The sequence below is a fragment of the Rhinatrema bivittatum genome, chromosome 2 (assembly GCF_901001135.1).
Source record: "Rhinatrema bivittatum chromosome 2, aRhiBiv1.1, whole genome shotgun sequence".
Classification (NCBI taxonomy): Eukaryota; Metazoa; Chordata; class Amphibia; order Gymnophiona; family Rhinatrematidae; genus Rhinatrema; species Rhinatrema bivittatum.
Window position 1 is genome coordinate 38587720 of NC_042616.1, and position 23847 is coordinate 38611566.

The 23847-nt window shown below is 47.3% G+C and overlaps 2 protein-coding genes across 4 annotated transcripts in view; both read right to left on the bottom strand.

Moving 5' to 3' along the window:
- The window catches only part of LOC115083857 (zinc finger protein 271-like), a 634158-nt gene that overhangs the window by 223341 nt on the left and 386970 nt on the right, over positions 1–23847 (bottom strand). The window lies entirely within an intron of this gene.
- Positions 1–23847, bottom strand: part of LOC115083873 (zinc finger protein 436-like) — a 75436-nt gene that overhangs the window by 3617 nt on the left and 47972 nt on the right. For both annotated transcript variants that reach the window (XM_029587925.1, XM_029587924.1), the window contains 5 exons: positions 19303–19380; positions 18560–18651; positions 15006–15132; positions 14283–14396; positions 14020–14133 (listed from right to left, as the gene is read on the bottom strand). In XM_029587925.1, the coding sequence (XP_029443785.1) occupies positions 14020–14133; positions 14283–14396; positions 15006–15132; positions 18560–18651; positions 19303–19380 (525 nt within the window). The remainder of the gene's footprint in view (positions 1–14019; positions 14134–14282; positions 14397–15005; positions 15133–18559; positions 18652–19302; positions 19381–23847) is intronic.

Sequence of the window (23847 nt, forward strand, 5' to 3'; positions counted from 1 at the left end):
GGAAAACCTAAAAACCGAAAATCCCCTCCTCCCGAAGCGGCTCGACATGTGCCAACTTACCTTTTGTTGCTTTTCAGCCCCTTCCCTTCTCTGCCGCCCTCCGGAGGGGGCAGCCGGCGGCGAAAGCGGCTCGCAGCGTTCCTCCCCCCCCGCGCAGGTCCCGGTTCTCCTGGCTCGGCAACAGCTAGGGCTCCATCCGGCTTGCAGCGTTCCTCTCCCTCCCCCCACGCAGGTCCCGGTTCTCCTGGCTTGGCGTGAAGTGCCCTCTCCGGCACGAGCGAAGTAAAGCGTTCTTTCGTTGGCCGGAGCGCCTGTCGATTTGGGCGCTCCGGCCAATGAAAGCACGCCCGTCTATGTGCTTTCATTGGCCGGAGCGCCCGTCGATTTGGGCGCTCCGGCCAATGAAAGCACACCCGTCTATGTGCTTTCATTGGCCGGAGCGCCCGTCGATTTGGGCGCTCCGGCCAATGAAAGCACGCCCGTCTATGTGCTTTCATTGGCCGGAGCGCCCAAATCGACGGGCGCTCCGGCCAACGAAAGAAGGCTTCGCTTCGCTTGTGCCAGAGAGGGCACTTCACGCCGAGCCAGGAGAACTGGGACCTGCGCGGGGGGGGGAAGGAACGCTGCAAGCCGGATGGAGCCCTAGCTGTTGTACTGCTGTTGCCGAGCCAAGAGAACTGGGACCTGCGCGGGGGGGACCGCTGCGAGCCGCTTTCGCCACCGGCTGCCCCCTCCGGAGGGCGGCAGAGAAGGGAAGGGGCTGAAAGGTAAAGGTAAAGGTAAGAAAATGTCGAGTCGCTTCGGGAGGAGGGGATTTTAGGTTTTTAGAGGTTTCCTTTTGGTGGAAAATTTGCCGTCTACCCTTACCCCTGCCTCTAACGCAGGGGTAAGGGTAGGCGGTAAGTTAGCAGGTTAAACGCAGGGCAAAATGGCAGGGTAAAATAGCGATAGTCGGGGCGCGCGTTACTGTATGGGAGGGAATAGCTAATTCGATCGTTTACATCTAATATACATGCCACGGGCGGAAGGGGTTACCCGGTGATTTAAAGAGGCGGTAAGGATGGGTTAAAGGGGATAGTGTATCGCGGGTTGGACTAACGCGGCCGAAAAGTGAGTAGAAAGCGGGTTAGGAGCAGGGTAACCGCGGCCGCACTTTACTGTATCGAGCTGTTAATCTGGCCAATGACTATAGAGGATCCTGAAAATTTCAGGTAATATTTATACCTACATATTTAAACTCTTCCCTGGCCACCTTAAAAGATGCCACACATGCTGGGACCATCAATTTACCACCAATAGGAACAATTTCAGGATTTGTATAGTTAATTTTGTATCCAACAAAAAAAACTGTTCTTGTGTAACAGTGGCATAAGGGCACGTCCAGACTCTGAGCAATTAAGTTATGGAAAGCAGGTTATCATCCACATATAGCAAAATGTTGGTTTTGGACCCCCCGCAAGCCTAGATCGGCGAGGTCACCAGTTCTTCAAATTGTGATGGCCAAGGGTTTGATAACTAAATTGAATAAGAGCGGGGAAAAGGGGACATCTCTGTTACAAGTCACCACCTACAAATCTCCAAAGGAGATACCAACCTCAGTTTTGCCAGTCACCACCTACAAATCTCCAAAGGAGATACCAACCTCAGTTTTGCCCAAGAAGTAGCCTGCGCCCACATTTATTTATTTATTTATTTTAATTTTTTTCTATACCGGCATTCGTGATAATATCACATCAAGCCGGTTTACAATAAACAATGGGGTGATAACCGGAACAGAGAACGAAATAATATGTACAATACATATTATAGATGCAGTTACAATAAACAAGGAGTCGTACAACTAGGAGCAAGAAGAAGAAAAGATAGTAACTTTAACATAGTGTATAAACCCGTAGAATGGTAGAATGCATTCCCACCTGATTAGGTAAGGGACTACTAGAATCCACATAGGAAGAATCCGACGCACCTCTGTAGCGCCAGTTGCTTCGTCACCTTTCTGCCAGAGCCTAGAAATTCAAGATAAAACCACATTGTCAAATTCTTGGTGAAAAGTAAGAATTTGATGACCAGGCTTCTGGATCCTTTACTCTACTAGTCGTAAGAGCATAAGAAGTTGCCATACTGGGTCAGACCAAGGGTCCATCAAGCCCAGCATTCGGTTTCCAACAGTGGCCAAACCAGGCTACAAATACCTGGCAAATACCCTAGTGTTGGAAACAGTGGCCAATCTCAGATAACTCAGTGTCTGTGATGGTGGAGAAACTGACCCACTCTCTGGGTGGCTGACCAACTTTCCTGATGCACCTTTGTCCTCATCAACCAGTCATCCGTAGAAGGATGAACCAAAACTGCGTCCTTACGCAAAAGCAATCCTCGGGGCTGTTGCCAGCCCAAAAGACAGGGCTTGAAACTGAATGAAGTATCATCATAAATCTGCGGCCCTGTTTTGGATCCAGAATGGATGATAGGATCTCTCATTGGGAACCACAAAGTAAATGAAAGATTGACGAAGGCCCCACTGGTCACTTAGGACTGTTACTACCGGCATTGAGCCTTGGAAACTTGCTTGCATCGCTTTTACAGCAATTTTCTCTCTTGCTGAAGGAGAGAGGAAAAGAGCATAAAGGCATCTGAAATGGGTTGGGATAACTCAAAGGCATATTCCATCTAAATAATCTCCCAGACTCCCATATGTAATTGATGCCTATCTGTGACGGATGGCCCTCTCTTTCTAGAACTGTAGAGAAGGCCCTCAAATTCTCATTGGTGCTATGGGAGGGGCTTGACCAAGGACCCTCCCTTACTCTTCACTCTCGGTAGAAAGCACTGACACTGACCAAACACATTCTAGATCATGGACTTAGCAGCATTTTGTATTGTGGCAGTCACCATCTTCTCAAGCCCTTTGCCAAACAAAGGCAATGTCTTCAAGTAGAGTAGCCAGAAGAAAATGCAACAGCTCCCTGACCTCTGGGAGTCTTACAAGGACTTCACCTTGAAGTCCCCTCAAGATTTTGCCATCTATTCGAGATTCTTTCGGAATCAAAGCTATCCCTTACCGGAAAGTTCTGTTAACTTGGTCAAAGATACTGAACCTGCTGCCCAATTCCATCCCCAAAGAAGCTTTCTAGCAGCTGTGCTCCTGGCCAAAAACTTAGTCAAAAACAGACATCTGCGAAGAATGCTGCTCCAGGCTCCAAATGAATGGAAAGATCCAGTAGTTCTTCTTGGGCATGCTACAAGCCACAATCTGCAGCACCTGCTTCTTACTAGAGGAATCAAGGGGAATTACTTCGGGAGGCACTTACTCCAGATCAATCGGATTCTTCCAAGCTTTGTGAAGAGGAAAAGATTTGGCAGATCTTGCAAAACTGACCAACCTGCCGCTGAGTTAGGAAGGGTCCCCTTTCTATCCTCAGCCATATTTAGAGAACGCGGAGACAGAAAATTAAGAGCGTAATTCTTCCTTGTGGAAGAGACTGAACAAAGCAGAGCTAGCCTCCCCTTCCAGAGGAGATGGCCATGCCACAGGAGGGCTATGCTTGAACTGCCTCATAGTCAGAAATCTGTAGCTTGAGCCCCACTGGAAAGGCCAAAGAATGGCTTCGCTGGAGCAGTCTCCAGAACTGAATCCTGCTCAAAACCGGCTACCAACATTTAAAAATGCAAATGAAACAGAGACCCAGGACAAGAAGTTGTTCTGATGGGTGTGTGCAGGAGGGGTTGGATGTATGCCCTTGTGCTCCCCTGGTTTAGACCTGCTTCCAGAAGGACAGAAGAAAACTCCGGAGCAGATTTAAGAACCAAACTCAGAGCTCTCAAAAGGGCCAGATCGTGGAAGAGGAATCCGCAGGAACAGAACTGGATCTGACCCAATACCACCTGCTATACCAGCACAAAATAAGCACCACTGGGACTAAGTAAAGTAGGCCCCTCTCACTGCCTAGCGGTTTCAAGATGGCTGCCTCAGCACTCACGGCTAGCTTCTCACCAGCAGGAAAATGTCAACAGCTGAACCTGCCAACCTCAGCCCCTCACCCAAACATTTTGAGTTGCTGCAGGATTCCCCCAACCGTTTTTCAGAAACAAACGCAGCAAGTTTTTGTGCAGCACTCCTCTGTAGCACCGTTACCCTGCATTTGAAAGCCAAGCGCTGGCTTCTCTCACGCTCTGCTAAAGAAGCCATCAGAGCTGTAGGCAGGCCGTTTGGTACCTATGGCCAAGTGAAAACGTGGCCCTCACCCTGAGCGCCGCGAGCTGGGAGCCTCAGCTAAACGTAGGGGGCTTTGATTTTTATTTGGACCCAGCAGGTTCCTCCTGCTGCTGTGGGCTTCCCACTCAATCCTGGCGCCATGAGCCTTCATTCACAACCACCAGGGATTTTTGTTCCTCTTATTTTCTATCCCTTCCCAACTTATTCCATACATTTCAGTGTCAGACCTGGGCTGGGGGCCATGCACCAGGGCTTTCCTTCACAACCCTACAATTACTGACTCCCAAACCAACCACTAGGCATCAGCCCCCCTCCCAGTCATGCCCTCTCCACAAACAATTCAAATGTATGCATTCATAATACCAGATTTTAAATGAGAAAGGATATTATGAGATAAAAATATCACTTGCAACAACATGTATATTACATTTACATGCACTGCTGTGGTGCTAACTAGAAAACCCAGCAAAACAAGTGTCGGGCGAGTGTGTGTTCCCAGTGACTGAAAGGAGTAAACCAGTTGGAAGAGCATAAGTAAGCAAGCGAACAAGATAAGTGTGCGCCATTAGTTAACATAGCTGCTGTACTTTATCACTTCCATAGGAAAATTGGTTCTTACCTGCTAATTTTCATTCCTTTGGTACCACGGATCAGTCCAGACAGTGGGTTGAGCCTCCTGTCCAGCAGATGGAGACAGAGAAAAAACTAAAAGGATATCCTGTATCAGGACAGTGCTCACCCTGCATCCCTTCAGTATGTCTCTGTCTCCAGCAGATGCAGTTGGTAGACCCTGCAACTCCCCTCTAGACAGCTAGATTGTTTGGGAAAGTCTACTTTCTCTCTTTCTGTCTTATTTGGATCAAGCAAGTACTTAATTTCTATTTGAAGTTTAAAAAAAAAAAAAAGAGGTCTTAAACTTTTCATTTTTGGTAGGGAGCAACAGTGTTTGCCCCTTGCTCTTACTGGGTTCCTAAGGGGGCTTTGCCCCTTGAGTTTCTCAGCCTAGCACCCTACCCGGTGACCTGCCTGGCTAGGGGTGAAACTGGTGGTCCAGTCCCTGCCCCGCGCAGACCCAGAGACGAAGCATACCTCAGGTCTGCTGCAGAGAAGTTCATTCCTCTGTTGATGCAATCTTACCAAGAAGTGGGGGAAGGAGCGGGTAGTTGAACTTTTCTTCACTGCTCTCAGCCAGGCACCAGCGAGTCTTGCAGTCTCACACGCAGCAGATCTGCCCCTCCCCCTCTCTCTCCTCTATGCCTCGATCGGCTTTTTGTTTAGCGTGTGGAGAGCCTGCCTCACGGCTCTCCCGCGAGGGAGTCTGTTCTCGATGTCTGAACGGAGGGGAAGGCTCCTCTGCACCGGAGAGATCAGCTGGTCGTTCCCGGACCGGCAGACGCGCTGCCAGGACGGCCCCGTACTCTGCCTCCATCTGCTGGCAGGGATGAATAAACCCAGGAGTCTGGACTGATATGGGTACGTACAGGGAACTTGAGATTTTAGTCTTGAACAGTGATTTAAGAGATGCAACACCAGTCTGAAAATGAGATGATGGGAATGCTGTGAGCTCTGAAAATGTAAGTGTTCTGATAGGAGTTAAGGGCCCTCGGGCAGCTATGAACAGGAACATTAACATGTTCCAAAAAGGGTGACAGAATATGCTGTTTGCTGTGGCATCTCACTTCCCTCCAACCTGCTACAGGCACTGTTGGCTCGTCCATGTCCCCCGCACTCCTCCTGATGCGACTGATGGTTACCCTGCTTCCCTCCCTCTTACTGCTTCCAGTGGGGAGGGTTAACCTGCTTCCCCCTCCCTCTTGCTCTTACCAGTCTGGTCCTTCCTGACTCCTTTCTACCAGTCCTCTTGCAGTAAGGTCATCCTGGCTGCCCTTCTCCAGTAGCCAACACTGCAAGGCTCACAGGAAATAAAACCACAAGCTTCTGGGTAGGAGGAGCAGAAGGCATTTTGGAGTAGCACGGAGGAGTCAATGGGATAAGCTTAGCATTAAAACCATGCCCTGGACTTCCGGTGATGACGTCAACCAAGACCAGCTCCCTGGGGGTTGGTGGAGAAGAAATGAATAAAATCGCAAATAAGAAAAGATGTGACCAGATCTCACTTTTTATTACCCATACGGTTTTCATGGACAATTTTGGCTTTAAAAAAAAAAAGCAGCAAAATGTTGGGCAGACGAAAGCTTGGGGATGGAAAAAGCGGCGGCTGATAAAAGACGAGATGGCGCCCGAGGCTGGACGGCCACGGAGGGCATGTTCGAGGCCTTGTTATGTGAGCTTACTCAGGCAGTGCCAGCAGCAGTCACTGACCAACTACAAAAACACCAATCATCAGCGGATGAAATCCCGAGAAAAGATAGGAAAGTTATAACACGGAGATCACCGGCATTAATCAGAAGTTGTCGGATCACGATGACAGCCTCGAGGCACCGAATGGCTCGGTGGCAAAAATCAAAGTGCTCGAGAAAAACTAGATGAAGCTTGAGAAGAGAAGTCACAGGAAGAACATATGGCTACTTGGGAGTATCTGAATCAGTTCAGGGAGATGAAATTCTACAGCTGAAATTTCACATTTGCCTGAAGCAGTGGGGGCAGATATATAAATATATATATATATATATATATATATATATATATATATATATATATATATATATATATTTATATATTTATATTTATTTATTTATTTATTTATTTAAATGCTTTTGAACTATACCGACATTCATAGGACATATCATGCCGGTTTACAATCAACATTGAAGTACTGAGCGAGAAAGTTACAAATAACAGATATAGCTGATCGCCCCATATTGGTCGAAAGAACCCATCGCTTGAGGGTCAGAGGGGCAAAATCTGTCGAGACCTCGCCAAATTATTGCCAAATATCTAAATTATACAGATAAAACAAAAAATCTTAGCTGCATATAGACAAATGGAAGAGGTGAAACATAAGAACCATAAGCGATTAATCTTTCCTGATTTCTCTGCTAACGTTTAAGCTTCAGACAAAGAGAGGACGCCATACTGTACTCAGCTACGCCAAAGAGGCATCAAATTCTCCATCCAATTTCCTGCCCAACTGAAAACCTTTCAGAATTGGGAGACCGGAATGTACATCGATAGTAAGGAACCTAAAGCATTTATTATGCAGCTAAGTACAGTATTCTGTTACAGGCAGAAGTCTGAAATGTTGCACTCTTTTTCATCTAAATGGCGAGGTCTAGTTACATAGTTTATGGACAGAGTTTTTCTTAGATCTTGGAGGGACAAAGTCTCTTAATCTCTCTACATAAGAGGTTATTTCAATTGTCTCCCTCTGCTGGACAGGAGGCTCAACCCACTGACTGGACTGATCCGGGTACGTACAGGGAAGGTGGATTTATGAAATAATGCCTCCACTAAAGTGAGGCGGCTGGAAAACAGTATAAATAAAATAGGCTGGAGAGTCCTAGTGCACGAAGAGGGGACTATGTGATTGTCTGCCGCTATAGCGCGATACCAAAAAAGACTAATTTAAATGAATCCAGCTGGAAATCTGGTAATCGCGGGCTTTGAACTGCGCAGCGCAGCGGAGAGTTACACTGAAAGTTTGCCTTGTCCTGATAATCATATGAAGGCCCCGTAGGTACTGGTAGAAGAGCACTTTTGCACACTCATAGCCGTGTTCATGGTTATCCCTGCGGCAGTTCCTGCTCAAGGTACTGATGATAACAAAGGTGAGAATGAAAATGAGAATGTGATCATCATTGAAAAAAAACAGATCCCTAATTTTAACAGTTTTGCCAGTGGATCTCTAAATTAAGGGATAATGTGTCCATGGATGATGGTTCATTGGAGAAATTACTTACCTGATATTTTTGTTTTCCTTAGTGTAGACAAATGGACTCAGGACCAGTGGGTTTATGCTCCCCTGCCAGCAGATGGAGACGGAGTCAGGTTTCAAAGCTGACATCACCCTAGCTCATGGTAGGCTAATGCATCAGGAGCTAAAAGAAATATGTGCATGAACCAGAAAAATGTGCACAAAGACTTAGCACACAAAAACATGATTTATGTGCTGGCACCGGAATTCCAGCTTCCGCCCAAAGACTGTCAGCAGCCCTAGAAACAGCGAGTTACGTTTCCAGTGCTAAGAAAACAAGAGTTAAGCCAGCGACCTCCCTGCCCTGGTGGAGTAATAACTAAAGTCTTTATTCAGCTTACTTCAGGAGAGCGCACCTTATTCCATCAGCCCTTGAAAGAAATCAGAAACAGAAGGATGAAAAGATTGAAAAATCATAGGGGACCGAGTCATTTATTGGACAGGATTTATCCATTCCATCTGCCTTAAGCCAGACTCTGTTCCCATCCGATGATTCGGCCATGATGGCTGCTGTCACCTCTAAGGCTTTTTATGTCACACACACCGAGCCTCGATCCTCTTGGTGTGGAGCTGGATTGCTTCTTTTCCTAATTCTTTCCAGTCTCGACCATGCTCTGTTATTCCTCTATTTTATACTTATTACTTCTGGACTTCTCTCAACTTTTAGAAATTGCTGTTCAATAATCACCCAAGTTCTTCTTTTGAAAATTTTCTAGTGCAGTTTGCCTCTTAGTTTTATTTCTCTCCTTATACCTGAAGACTTCAGCCTTTCACGTCCTACTGTGCAGGATGACACCAGGGCATTCTCTTTAATCACCTCTTCATATAATCTCTTCCTGAGTTGGTCTTTTGACCTCCTCATACTCCTGGCCACACACTAAGGGGGTCAACATACTGCAGTGCATTAATACTGATGCAACCATTAATGTGAATTAAACGTGTTCATGCATGTTACCATTAATGTAACTGAGCATGTCAGACCATGCAAATCCACATTAATTGTAATAAACTTAAAGTGAACCAGCACAAACAAAAATGCTAATGTGCTGTGCTGCATATAGCTTCAAGCAAATCAGCTCATTAATCATAAAATGAGTAGTGCAGAGGAAAATTGGGTCTTACCTGCTACTTTTCGTCCCTGTAGTACCACAGATCAGTCCAGACTCCTGGGCTTTGCCTTCCCCTCCAGCAGATGGCGACAGAGAAAGTTTTACTGACACTGCAACATAACCCGAGGTGCAACCTGCAGTCCCTCAGTATTGATAAGTACCCAAGCCAAGCTGCAAACCACAACAACCATTTTATATTCCCCTGAACGAGCAGTAGGAATTTGAAAACTCAGAACAGATAACCTTGACTTCAATAAGAAAAAGCCTGCGCCATTCTTAAGATTGACTACTATAAGAGATCAAGCGGACTATCCAAATCCAAGACCTCCTCTGGGTGGGACTCTGGACTGTACGTACCTGGATCAGTCCAGACTCCTGGGATGTACCAAAGCTTCCCTAAATCGAGTGGGACTGTGAGAGTCCCGCTTAAAGCATCCTTTCCCCAAAGCACCTCGATCTTGGGGCCTGGACATTCAAACGAAAGTGCCTCGCAAAAGTGCACAAATTCTTCCAAGTAGCCGCCCTACAAATCTCCTGGAGCGACACTTGACATTCAGCCCAGGATGTTGCCTGAGAACGAGTCGAATGAGCCTGTAACACTTCCGGAAAAGGGCGACCCTCACAGATGCACGCTGAACCAATAGCATTCTTTAACCACTGTGCAATCGTGGCCTTCAACGCCACTTCATAGCACAAAAATGTAATCCATTAGCTGCAAACTGTTAGTGATCTCAAGGGATCTCAACAAAGCACGCTTGGCATCCAAGCGTCTTAAATCTCTAGCATGAGTCTCCGTAGCATCCAAACTTGAAAAAAGGATGGAAGTTCTACTGACTGATTCAAGTAAAACGACAAAAACACCTTCAGCCAGAAGTAACTATCCTCAAGGAAACCCCAGAATCCGAAACCTTCAAAAAGGATTCTCTACCAGACAATGCCTGCAATTTGAAAGCTTTCGGGCAGAACAAATAGCCACCAAGAACAAACACCTTCAAAGTGAGATCCTTCATAGTGGCTCTCTTATGAGTTTCGAACGGCATGGCACACAAGAACTTAAGGACTAAGTTAAAGTTCCAAAGACACAACTTCTGAACTGGAGGACGCTGCTAGAGTCTCTCCCTGTACTTTGCCTCAGAGGCAGCTGACTCTGAGGGAGTTAAAAGACAACCCCCCTCACCAAGCCTTTCTGCAAAAAGGCCCAAATATGAGCCATAGAGGCCTGCACAGGAGCCACTGCCTGTTCCGCACACGAAATCTCAAAAACTTTCCATATCCTCATTCACGCCAAAGAGGTGGAAGTCTTTCTTGCTTGCCAAAGGGTAGCAATACCTTCCTCAGCATATCCTCTCTTCCTTAATCACTTCCTCTCAAGTGCCAAGTCGTAAGACAGAAGCGATCCGCCTGATCAGAATAATGGGACCTTGGCGCAGAAGCTTCTGCAGATGGGCAAGTCTCACCAGAATGTCCACCGCTAAGTTTATCAGGGCTGCAAACCAAGGTTGCCTCGGCCAGTCCAGCGCCATCAGGATTACCTTGTTTGGATAGATCTCTATCCAGTACAAGACTTTGCTCTCTAGAGGCCATGGGGAAAACATTTACAGAAGAATGCCGACCGGCCAAGGCAGAAGTAAGACACCGACCCCTTCTGCTCCCCGCTCCCTTCTCAGACTGAAGAACCACGGGGCCTTGGTGTTTTGGAAGGTTGCCATGAGATCCTTGTGTGGTCTACCCCATCTTCGAATGATGAGATGCATTGCCTCCTCAGAGTTCCCACTCTCCGGGATCCAAATGCTGATGGCTGAGCAAATCCGCTTGCACATTGACCGTTCCCACTATGCAAAAAGCCGCTAACAGCATCAGATGCTGCTCCGCCCAGTAGAACAATGCCTGGGCCACTTGAACTACTGCTTGACTTTTGGATCCACCCTGTCGGTTGATGTAAGCCACCGTCGTTGATTTGTCTGACAGAACCCTCAAAGGCTTGCCCCTCAACAACGGCAAAAACGCCTACAATGCCAATCTCACTGCCCTCATTTCTAGGTGGTTGATGGACCACAATGCTTCGTCCACCGACCACAGACTCTGAACAGACTGGTCCTGACAAACTGCTCCCCATCTGGAAAGACTGGCACCAGTGTAACAACTGTCCAGTACGGAACCTTCAAACCCACCCCTCGATTCAACTTGTCCCAAACAAGCCACCATGAGAGGTTGGATCTGGCCAACACCATTAAAGGAAGTGGCAGATGAAACTGCCCCAACCACGGATTCCAGCGGGAAAGCAATGCTGACTGTAAAGGTAGCATATGAGTGAATGTCCTCAGAATCAACTCCAACGTGGAGGCCATAGAGCCAGATTCAAGGACGACTGCCATCCGGCAGACTAGCTCTGGGTGCCCCTAAGGGTCGGAAAATGTTTATTGCCTCTGAAACGAGAGCGCGAAGGTAAAGACCCTTTTCTTTTAGGCTTATCCTCAGGCAATTTATTACCTTTATTCTCCCAGAGAAGTTTAATCATCTCTTCTAAGTCTTGTCCAAAAAACAGCTTCCCTTCAAAAGGCAAAGCTCCCAGCTGAGACTTAGATGACCAGCTCCTCATCCAGAGGAGTCTCCTAGCCAACACAGCTGACATCTGTGTCCTCGAAAAAGTTCGAATGAGGTTGTATAATGCACCGGCTCCATTGGCTACCACAGCTGCCATTCGCTTAGCCTCAAGGTCAGACATGCCTGCAACTGCTGATCCCAGCAGAGACCTGCCCTTAGCATAACACTGCGACACAGCGAAACTCGTATGCCAAGGGCGGATGCCTCAAAATCCTTCTTGAGGTGAACTTCCAGCTTCCTATCCTGTAGCACTTGAAACCAGAATGGTGATCTTCTTTGTAACAGCCGAAACTGCAGCATCCACCTTCGGTATGCTGGAGTTTCAAAGTATCCTCCAGCAAGGAGTACAATTTGTTCATTGCTCTGCGCACCTTCAGGCCTGTCAGGAGTATCCCACTCCCTGAAACCAACTTCTTGATGAACTTATGGAAAGGAAAGGCCCTCACCGGATCTCGGAGACCCCCTTCCTGAACCGAATCTTCCTGCGGAAGCTCTATCCCCAAATCTTCCAGAACATGGGGCATCAGGGGGCCCAACTCTTCCCTGTGGAACAGCCGAACCACTTTCGGATCATCCCCCTCCATGGCTGGGCCACTCCCCAGCGCTTCTTCCGCATCCTGGCTAACATAGTGACCTCCGACCCCCGCAGGGTTTGTTCCTGTGGGACCTCATCATTCTCAGAAAAACTCGATCGCGTCTCTCGAGGCAGGTGGCCCAGGGACTCTCCGAACCCTTATGGCCTCAACCGCCTTAGCGGGTCCAGTCCTCTTCGCGGGTGCACCAGGTCCCCTGGCTCATCTTGTGCCACCCTGTGGCTTTCCTGGCCAAGAATGGCCTTGTGCATCAAAAGCACAAAGTCAATAGAAAAAAATCTGAGGCATCATCCAAGGCTCCTTGCTCTGCCTCATGACCAGAAGGGGCCCCTCCAGTCTGCTGACCTCCACGGAGGCCTTATGAGCTGGAGAAAGAGGAGGGAGGGATTCCCCCCCCCCCCCACGGCCCGCAAAGCAGCCGTGAAAGTGAATAAAATGGCTGCTGTTCCCGTGCTTAGTGGCAAGGGGCCATCCACTGCCTGCAGCTCACTGGAAAGCCTGCCAGGCTCACGCCGCCTCCCTCAATGCTGCCGATCCCTCTCCCCCAGAGAGGTACTGAACACATCGGCTGTCGCGGGAGAGACGCATGCATTCGTCCCTGCCGATTTCCCAACTAGGGCCGCGTGGCAACACTGCAAAGCACCAGGACCCCCGGAATGTGCGAAAAACCAACAGCCGCCAGAGCGACCCACCGGGGAGACTGGCAGCAACGACTGCCAGAGGATCGAGGGACAAGGAGAGCCACTCAATCAGCCTCAAAAAAAAAAAAGAAAGCAGTATTTTTTATTTTTTTTGTAAACTTTAATTAGGCTGCCAAACTAACAAAGAAATAAAGAAAGCCTACTTCCCTTTAAAGAAGATTGTCTGCAGGCTCTGACTGACCTCCTGCGGGCAGTGAACTGGGACCCCCAGCTATCTGCCTGTGCTGGCGATCAAGGACCGAGCACTAAGGATCACCAACCCGCTGCTCGTGCGCCTCAGAACCAGGGACCTAACAACTCCCTGGGAGGCTATTTACAACTTTCCAATTTCTCTCTTTTTTTTTTTTTTTTAAGACTTTACACCTCCACCATATGCTAGAGAAAGAGAAATACTGAGGGACTGCAGGTGGCACCTCGGGTTATGTTGCAGTGTCAGTAAAACTCTCTCTGTCTCCATCTGCTGGAAGGGAGGCAAAACCCCAGGAGCCTGGACTGATCTGGGTACGCACAGGGAAATTACATTATGTACCATGATTTGCATTAACCTACCAGCATTGCAAAACCTTAACTATACCTCTCCTAAGTGCAGTCAAGTTCTTACATTAGGTTTCCATGGCTATATCAAGTCACACTGCTCTTTTTCCTCCTCCTTTCACAACAATAGAGTGGCCCCTGCAACCCAAGCAACAATGCAAAGGCCTCAAGTCCGCTACTTTTTGGGTTGAAGACAGTTGCTGGCCTAACCTTCCTGCGACTCACCCACCCTCCCCTACCTCCATCAGGTGCAATATTACTCCATCCAAAGTATTGAAACAGACAATGGGAGCAATCAAGAGGGTGACAGCCTCTTCCCTAACCAGTGATGACATTCAAAGTGGCACAGGTTCACCCGAGGAAAGGTGTCCAGGAGGAATTTTATACTTACGTGTTACAGGGGAGTGAATATCTTCAGACGTCTCCGACTCAGGAGGATCCATGAAGGGCAGGTCTTCCTCTTGTTTAACGCTCAGTGAGAACACAGACGTTACAATCGGAAGGCCTGCGATGAGAAAAACAAACAAGGAGTCACTGAGGACCAGCTCATACTATGTAAGGGAATGGATTTTACGTCTCTAAATGTTGATGTTAATGACCCATCTCCTGTGATCTGAAAACGCAAAGCCCTTTAAATCCAACACGTTTACTTACTATGGGTGGGGTCAGTTGTGTTTTCTCTTCCCTCCCACTCATAGTGTCGAGTGAAATGTTTTTCATCTTCCTTTTTAATTCTGAATATTACATCAGGATTAACAATTGAATAACCTGTCAATAAAATACCAAAATTATATTTTCAGTTTGTACTTGCAGAACTCATGGGGTTTCATCTATTTGCTATTCTGGCATATAAAGATAACGTTATCTAGAGGCCAGCGAAAGGGAGAAAGGGGATATCTGAACTATGACACCTGGTTAGCTCCTGAAAGAGTTACGGACTGTACAGCAAAGTTATCTAGTGACATATCATGCACTACACAAAATAAGTTGTGCTTCTCAGCTGGGAATTACAGAGGTAAATTCACCCTCCTGATTTTCTGTGCCAGTTTTTGTTGTAGGAATAAGAGACAGACTTCAGACAGTCTTGCATGAAGCTTCTTGTTTAATTTGTAGTTCTATCTTTTTTTCAGGCCAGTAGAAGTGGTTTCCCTCATTGGGCCCTGGAGAGCCACAGTAATTCCTGCTGGACTTGGGAATGTATCAGGAACCAGGTCTTAACTTATAGGTGCCCATGGGACCTGGCAATAGAATTTTTCCAACCCTAACAAAATGACAGCACCCATGCTGCAAGGAACCATGAGGGGCAGATACCAATAAAGGCCTATAGTACAAGAATACAGGTGCCTACATGGCTCAAATCAGAAAAGGCACATTTACCCCATGACATCAGGATGCCATGAATCTCCTTGATCACGTTCTTGTAAAATTCCTTCAGCCGTTCTCCCAGAACGTCCCACTCCACTTCCAAGAAATAAGCAGCGACGTCATTGAATGTGACCGATGCCTGGAACAGCAATCAAAAATGTAAGAAATGCCATGCTGGGTCAGACCGAGGTACATTGAGAGCCCAGCATCCCATCTCCAACAGAGGCCAGTTCAGGTGACAAGAACCAGGCAAATGTGAAAAAGCAGATCTCTCTCTTGTTACTCACTCCCAGAGACAGTGATGACTTTCCCCCAATCTACATGACTAAAAATGTTTTATGGACGTTTTCTCCAGGAACTTATCCAGACCCGTTTTAAACCTCCCTACGCTAGTCACGTCCTCTTGCAACAGATTCCGCAGCTTGATGGTGCGCTGAGTGAAAAAACTATTTGCTAAGATTTATTTTGAATCTGTTGATTGTTAATTCTATAGAGTGTCCCTTTGTATCAGTATTATTTGAAAGTCCTAACCTGTTTAGCCTTTCCATCCCCTTTATTATGTTTGTTGCTCTCCTCTGCACTTTTTCTAGTTCTGCTATGTCTTTTTTTTAAGATGGGGTAAACCAGAACTGCACATAATACTCAAGGTGCTGTCACAGTATGGATCGATACAGAGGTAAGATGATATTTTCCATTTTAATTCTCCAGTCCTTTTCAGGTCATTCCTAACCCTCTACTTTCTGCAGACTGAACAGACTGAGGATTTCAACGTATTGTCCACAAGGACTCCAAGGCCTTTTCCTGTGTGGTGACTCCCAATACTGAATAAAGCAATGTGTACCTGTAGTTGGGGTTATTTTCCCCTCTGTGCCTCACTTTACAACTTTTCCACATTCAATTTCAGCTGCCATTCATAAAGTCTTTCTGAAGTTCCTCACAACCTGCTGCCTTTTGTAACAACTCAGAATCAGTTTGTACCATCTGCGAATCTGATCGTTATGCAATGAGATGCTGGGCATAGGCTGTACCAGCTTCTTGCCAGCCGGTAATATGCTGAAGCGATTCAATGAAAATATGCATCGTGAAAATCCTGACAATACAGAGGATGAAGACGTTGTCATCGATTGTCAGACCTTTTTTTAATTAACTGTGTATGCCAATTTTTTCCTCCATCACACTCACAAAAGGTTTTGTTTTTTTTAAGTGTTTTCTATATCTAAATACTTTCTAATAAAAGTAGTTGTTTTTTCGGTAAAGCGCACTTGTTCTGCTGGTTGGCAGATGAAAGAGCAGCCATTCTTTACATAGCGTGCCAGCCCTGTCCTGTCACACTGACATAATTTATACCTTGGGATCAGAATGTCCCTTTGGTTACCCTCTTTCTACCACATCTCAGAGATACCTATATAATACCTATATTTTTGTATAATGCCACATAGTCTAACTCTCTAGTCTTACTACTCAGATTTCAGATATTCACATACAGAAATTTTAAAATATGCCTTTTATTTATATCTTTTTCTATTTGTATTCACAGCTTATTAGCAGATGATACAGGCAGTGTAGCGCCATTTATATAGTAACATAGTAACGGCAGAAAAAGACCAAAATGGTCCATCTAGTCTGCCCAGCAAGCTTCCCAAGGTAGTAACTGCTGCTCCGTGCAGGTGACCCCCATGTTTCTCTTAAGGGTAGTAACTGCCTCTCCTTGCAGGTTACCCCCATGTTTCTCTTAAGGGTAGTAACTGCCGCTCCGTGCAGGTTACCCCCATGTTTCTCTTAAGGGTAGTAACTGCCGCTCCGTGCAGGTTACCCCCATGTTTCTCTTAAGGGTAGTAACTGCCGCTCCGTGCCGGTTTAGCTTTTTTATTTATTCTCATCCTCTAGCCTTTAGGGATCCACAGTGTTTATCCCATGCCCCTTTGAAATCCTTCACAGTTTTAGTCTTCACCACTTTCTCCGGAAGGGCATTCCAGGCATCCACCACCCTCTCAGTGAAGAAATATTTCCTGACATTGGTTCTAAGTCTTCTTCCCTGGAGTTTCAAATCATGACCCCTAGTTCTACTAAATTGTTTCCAATGGAAAAGCTTTGTTGTCGACCATGGATCATTAAAACCTTTCAAGTATCTGAACATCTGTATCATATCACCCCCTGCTCCTCATCTCCTCCAGGATATACACATTCAGGTTCTTCAACTTCTCCTCATAAGTCATTCGATGGAGACCACCCACCAGTTTGGTTACCCTTCTCTGGACTGCCTCCATTCTGTCTGTCTCCTTTGAGATAAGGCCTCACCAAGGACCTGGACAAGGGGATTATCATTTCCCTTTTCTTACTAGATATTCCTCTCTCTATGCAGCTGTGTGCTCTTTATAGTCATCGTTCTGGGCTATTTTAGCCTCTTCCATAACTCTCTACTGGGATATTCTAGTTTCCTTGTTTTACCAGTATCACTGAAGATACCTTCCTCCGAACCATACGCTGCTGAGCTCTGTTTCCTTTATAAATGTTAGTGCCAGGCGCCGGGTTCCATCCTGGTTGAGGTGGAGCCCATCTCATCAGAACAGGCTCCTCTTTGCCCAGAATATTCCCCAGGTCCTAAGAAATCTATAAATCTCTCTTCCCTGTACAATTCATCTCATCAACATACCGAGATTCTGGGGCCCAGCCTGCCGACAGGCTCTTGCACTGGAACAGGGAACATTTCTGAGAGTGTAACCAAGGAGGTTATGGATTTCAATTTTCTACCTAAAATCCAAAACCTCCCTCCTGCATCACGAAAGATGGCTCCTCCCCAGCACACTGAAATCCTATCAAGGGGATGCGTGAGGTCTGCCACCTTTGCAGCAGCCAGACAAGTTACCAAATGATCCTCATGCTCACCAGACACCCTTGGCCCCTCCCTCTCCAGCTACATTATGTGTGTGGAATAAGCTTTGTTATGTGACCTCTGCTAGTGAGATTACTTCTCCAGCACATTCTGATGTGACGAGAGCTCTGTTCTCGTTAATGTCCAGTATTTTGTATAGATTGCCTGGTATCTAGGGAAACCGTGGAAGTCTAAGGTGCTGGCTGATTCAGCAGTTGGAAGGAGGAGAAGGAATCCACCCATGTGGGTCAAAGGAATCGGCCTAAGCAAGTCTGATGAAATAGCCGGCAGAACCAGCAACCGAACATATGGGAAAAGGAGAGGCTTGTGAGTTGTGTTTGAAGGCAGAAAAGTGGAGAGTGCTGGGGTCAGGCCTGGGGAATGAAGAGAGTGTGTGAATATGTAGGAAAGTGTCTGCATACTTGGATGAGAAAATGCACGTGTGCGAGAGAGAGAGAGAGTGTGATCATGTATGAGTAGGCATGTGGGGGAAAGGTCTGCTGGGACAGGGGGCCAAATCTGCATGCCTCCTCCACCCTGCTAATCTCTGCTGATCAGAACTCAAACCTTCCCAGGTAGGTAAAGATCTTTGCATTGTGCTGTGAGGAGGGAAGGGTGGAAGAGCTGCACAGGGAAGCGTTTTCCTATAAATGCTGTTGCCCTATGACCAAGAGGAAAACAAAGAATTTCTTACCTGATCAGAAACCAGCACAGACATTTCTTTCCGATTTTCACTCTGAATTCTGCAGTGGAGGGGATGGATTGAGGCTGGAGATCTCTCTTTGCCTGGGCAGATGATGAGAAAAACAAGAAAAGCACAGAAGCAATCTGGGCTGAGTCCCAAGGGTCTCAAATAAAGTCCCTTTTCAAGAATGTCAAAATTTGGTGCTGGTGGCGCGGCAAATTCCTGGAACTCTCCAGGTGCTGCCCATGCACTTTTAAGGAAGATATTTGGCAAGGCTTCAACCAGAAACCTTTCTAAATCTTGTGGGCTGGTACTTCCTGATTGCTGATCTTGTGCATCACAAGATCAGCAATCAGCACATGCTTTATGCACATAAATCCCAAGAACAGGATCCCCACGCCATGAACTCCGGGTTCAGCCCCTAGACTAACCACTAGCCCCAGAAACTTCACTCCATCTCTGACTGGGAGTTAAATTTACAGCGGTAAGAAACTGGCATTTTTCAATAAATTAGGCAGCTCCTGCCATGCTGTTTATAAAATACTAGCATAAAACTCTGCAGACTCACTTATACACATATTTAGTGACATGCGCAGACTACTGAAAATTGGGCTCACTGCACGCAAAAAACCTTGTTAAAATGGGCATAAAGTGTGCATACAACCACGCACGAACATGTGTGCACAGCTGAGCGCATCTCATTACATTTCGGCCACGGCTAGTAGTAGATTACAAAGGAATTTTTTGCTCACTCCTCTTGGTATCAATGACCTTCTCTTCTCCCTCCGGCTGGACACAGACATGAAGCTCTTCCATTTTCAGGATCTCTACTGTGGGGTGGGGATTGCAGGTTAGGAAAAAAAAAAAAGAGGAAAAGATCTTCAGCTTTTAAACAGATTTGGATATTGACTTAACAGAATCAACACTTGGCTAAAAGTGGTATGATGGTGTTCCTGTGAGCTCTAAAAATGTACGTACTCGGATAGAAAAAATTAAGGACTCTGCTTGGAGAAGAGACAGCTGAGGGGGGATATGATATGATAGAGGTCTTTAAGATCATGAGAAGTCTTGAACGAGTAGATGTGAATCGGTTATTTACACTTTCGGATAACAGAAGGACTAGGGGGCATTCCATGAAGTTAGCAAGTAGCACATTTAAGACTAATCGGAGAAAATTCTTTTTCACTCAACGCACAATTCAGCTCTGGAATTTGTTGCCAGAGGATGTGGTTAGTGCAGTTAGTGTAGCTGGGTTCAAAAAAGGTTTGGATAAGTTCTTGGAGGAGAAGTCCATTAAAGGAAAATTGGTTCTTACCAGCTAATTTTCGTTCCTGTAGTACCACGGATCAGTCCAGACTCCTGGGTTTTGCCTCCCCTCCAGCAGATGGAAACAGAGAAGTTTTAACGGACTCCGTTCTATACTCCTGAGGTGCCACCTAGAGTCTGTGAGTATTACACTGTACCCAAGCACAAAATTTAACCATAACATCTACATAAACAACCTCCCCCTGAAGAGCAAAGGGAATGAAAAACCTGTAACTCAATGAACAAATTGATGCCCATATTCTTACCCTGAAAAGGGGGGCGTTCGGTAAACTTGCAGAAATCTTGCTAACTACCAGCCAAGCGGGCTCTCCTGCTTCTCATGGGCGGGACTCTGGCTTGATCCGTGGTACTACACGAATGAAAATTTGCAGGTAAGAACCAGTTTTCCTTTCCCTGTACGTACCCGGATCAGTCCAGACTCCTGGGATGTACCAAAGCTTCCCTAACTAGGGTGGGTCCGAGAGAGTCCCGCTCGGAGTACACTGGTCCCAAAGGAACCGGGCTCTGGGGCCCGGACATCTAGATGATAATGTCTGGCAAAGGTATGAGTAGATTTCCAGGTAGCCGCTCTACAAATCTCCTGTGGCGACATCTGTTGACATTCTGCCCACGAGTCCGCTTGCGATCGAGTAAATGAGCTTTAAGGACGACTGGAATTGGGCGGCCTTGCACAAAGTATGCCGAAACAATAGGTTCCTTTAGCCAGCATGTAATAGTGGCCTTTGAAGCTTTATGACCCCTCTTGGGTCCACTCCACAGAACGAACAGATGGTCCGAGAGACGGAAACTGTTCGTAACCTCCAAGTAACGCAACACCCCCCTCTTTATGTCAAACTTCCTTAAATCCCTAGATTCTAGAGTAGAAGAATCCAGACCCGCGAAGGAAGGGAACTCCACTGACTGATTCAAATGAAAAGAGGACACCACTTTCGGGTGGAAGGAGGGAACCATCCTTAAGGAAACTCCTGCTTCAGAAATCCGTAAGAAAGGCTCCCTGCAAGACAAGGCCTGAATCTCGGAAACACATCTTGCTGAGGAAATAGCCACAAGAAACACGACCTTCAAAGTCAGATCCTTCAGAGTCGCTCGTTTCAATGGCTCAAAAGGAGCATCACAAAGGGCACGGAGATCCAGATTCAGCTTCCAAAGGGGGGCAGGGGTTCTGGACCGGAGGACGCAGATGCTTAGCCCCTCTCAGAAAACAAGCCATATCCGGATGTGAGGCTAGCGCAACCCCTTTCCATGCAAACAGCCGAGGACTGCCACCTGAACTCGTAGGGAATTAAACACCAACCCCTTGGCTAACCATGCCTGTAAAAAATCCAGAATATTCGAAATTGAAGCCCTGGTGGCTGCACTCCACATTCTAGACATCAGGATTCAAAGACTCTCCAAACTCTAACGTAAGCCATGGAGGTAGATGTTTTACAGGAATGTAAGAGCGTGGCAACAAATGCATCCGAGTAACCCTTACTCCTTAATCTCTGCCTTTCAAAAGCCATGGCGCTAGACAAAAGCAATTTACCTCTCCGAAACAACGGAGCCCTGATGCAGAAGACTCGGAGACGGCCAAAACCTCAGCAGACCATCCACAGCTAGATTCAGAAGATCCGCAAACCACAGATGCCTCGGCCACTCCGATCACCTTGCCCGGATGAACTTCGATGCGGCGCAGAACTTTTCTGACCAAAGGCCACAGTGGAAAGACGTACAACAGTATGTCCTTTGGCCAGGGAAGGACCAGAGCATCTACCCCCTCTGCTCCTGGTTCCAGTTGCCGACTGAAGAATCGAGGAGCCTTGGCATTGCGGCAATTCGCCATGAGATCCATGGAGGGCATGTTCCAACGTTTGTACAGAAGACGAAAGGCCTCGTTGGAGAGTTCCCACTCCCCTGGGTCCAACTGGTGGTGGCTGAGAAAATTGGCTTGCACATTGTCCACCCCGGCAATGTGAGAGGCCGCAATCTTGTAGAGGTGTTGCTCCGCCCAGCTGATTAAGAGCTGAGCTTCCGCCGCTACTGGACGGCTCCTGGTTCCCCCCTGATGATTGATGTAAGCCACCATTGTCGCATTGTCGGAGAGTACCCTCACTGATCGACCCTCTACCAAAGGAAGGAGGGCCTGTAATGCCAACCGAACCGCTCTGGTTTCCAACCGATTGAACGACCAGGAGGACTCTATTCTCATCCACTGGCCCTGCACCGCTGTCCGTCGATAAACTGCCCCCCACCCCATGAGGCTGGCATCGGTGGTGACCACTATCCATGAGAGAATTTGCAAATCCACCCCCCGACGCAAATTGTCCGGACAAAGCCACCAAAGAAGACTAGAGCACGCTGCATCCGTCAGTGGTAAGAGAAGATGAAACTGCTCGAAGAGTGGATTCCATCAGGAGAGCAAGGCTGACTGAAGAGGACGCATATGAGCAAAGGCCCATGGTACCAGGTTGTGAGTGGAAGCTATCGAACCCAGGACCTGTAAATAATCCCAGGCTCTGGGACGAAGCATGGACCGCAAGGACTCCACCTGAGTGAGAAGCTTGGAGAGTCTCTCCTCGGTAAGAAAAACCTTTCCCAGGACCATGTCGAACCGAGCACCCAGAAACTCCAAGGATTGGGAAGAAACCAGATGACTTTTGTCGGGACTGACCACCCAATCTAACGAGCTCAACAGCTGTAGCACCCTCTGAACCGCCGCCCTGCAAAGGTCTTCCGACTTTGCTCGAATCAGCCAATCGTCCAGGTAGTGATGCACCAGTATACCTTCTTTTCGCAGGGCCGCTGCCACAATCACCATCACCTTGGTGAACATCTTGGGTGCCGTCGCCAGCCCAAAAGGTAGTGTGCAAAACTGGAAATGATGCCCGAGGACTGCGAACCGCAGATACTTCTGATGATCCGGGCGAATGGGGATGTGTAAGTAAGCTTCGGTCAGATCCAGAGATGCCAAGAATTCTCCTTTGTGCACGGACGCTATTACCGAACGAAGAGTTTCCAGCCAAAATCAAGGCACCTTTAGAGTCTGATTGACCCTTTTTAAGTCGAGAATGGGACAGAAAGTGCCCTCCTTTTTTGGCACCACAAAGTAGATGGAGTAGCGCCCCCAGAGTTCTCCTATGTGTACCGGAATGATGGCGCCCAGGTCGCATAAGCGCTGCAGTGTGTCTTTCATCGCTCGACATTTTTGGTGGTAAGAGCACGAAGAAACCATGTAGCATCCATCGATCGGCCAAGCAAAATCTAAAGCGTAGCCGTGTTCTATTATATTTAGGACCCATTGATCTGAGGTCATGTTGGTCCACTCCTCCAGAAAAAGGGACAATCTTCCCCCTATCCTGGGAACGGAGGAGTGATCCGGCCGCACTTCATTGCGCAGACTTGGAGCCTCCATGAGCCTGAGGGGCTCAGTCTCTGGCCAGCCTTTGGCCACGAAAGGACTGGTTCCAGGAATGTTGACGGCCAGGACCTTGCTGAGAGGAGGATCCAGATGATCGTGAGGAGCAAAAACGACGATTTCCTCGGAATCTTGACCTCTGAGGGAAGGACCCTCTGCTCCTGGGCCTATCTTCCGGTAACTTGTGGACCTTATTCTCTCCCAGAGACTTTATCATGTCCTCCAACTGTTGGCCAAAGAGCAGCTTTCCCTTGAAAGGCAAGGAACTCAGCTGGGCTTTTGAAGAAACATCCGCAGACCAGTTCCTAAGCCAGAGGAGCCTCCGGGCTGAGATGGCTGAAACCATAGTTCTTCCCAACATACACAGAAGATCATACAAAGCATCCGCACTGTAAACCACCATCGCTTCCAGGTGACCTGACTGAACTGCTTCTATATCCGAAAGGGATGCTACAGATTGTAATGTTGCACTCAACACAGGCTCGCACATAGAGCAAAACTGCTGCACATGGCCGGCCGTACACCTAGAACCGAGATCTCAAAAATCTTCTTAAGCTGTACTTTCAATTTTCGGTCC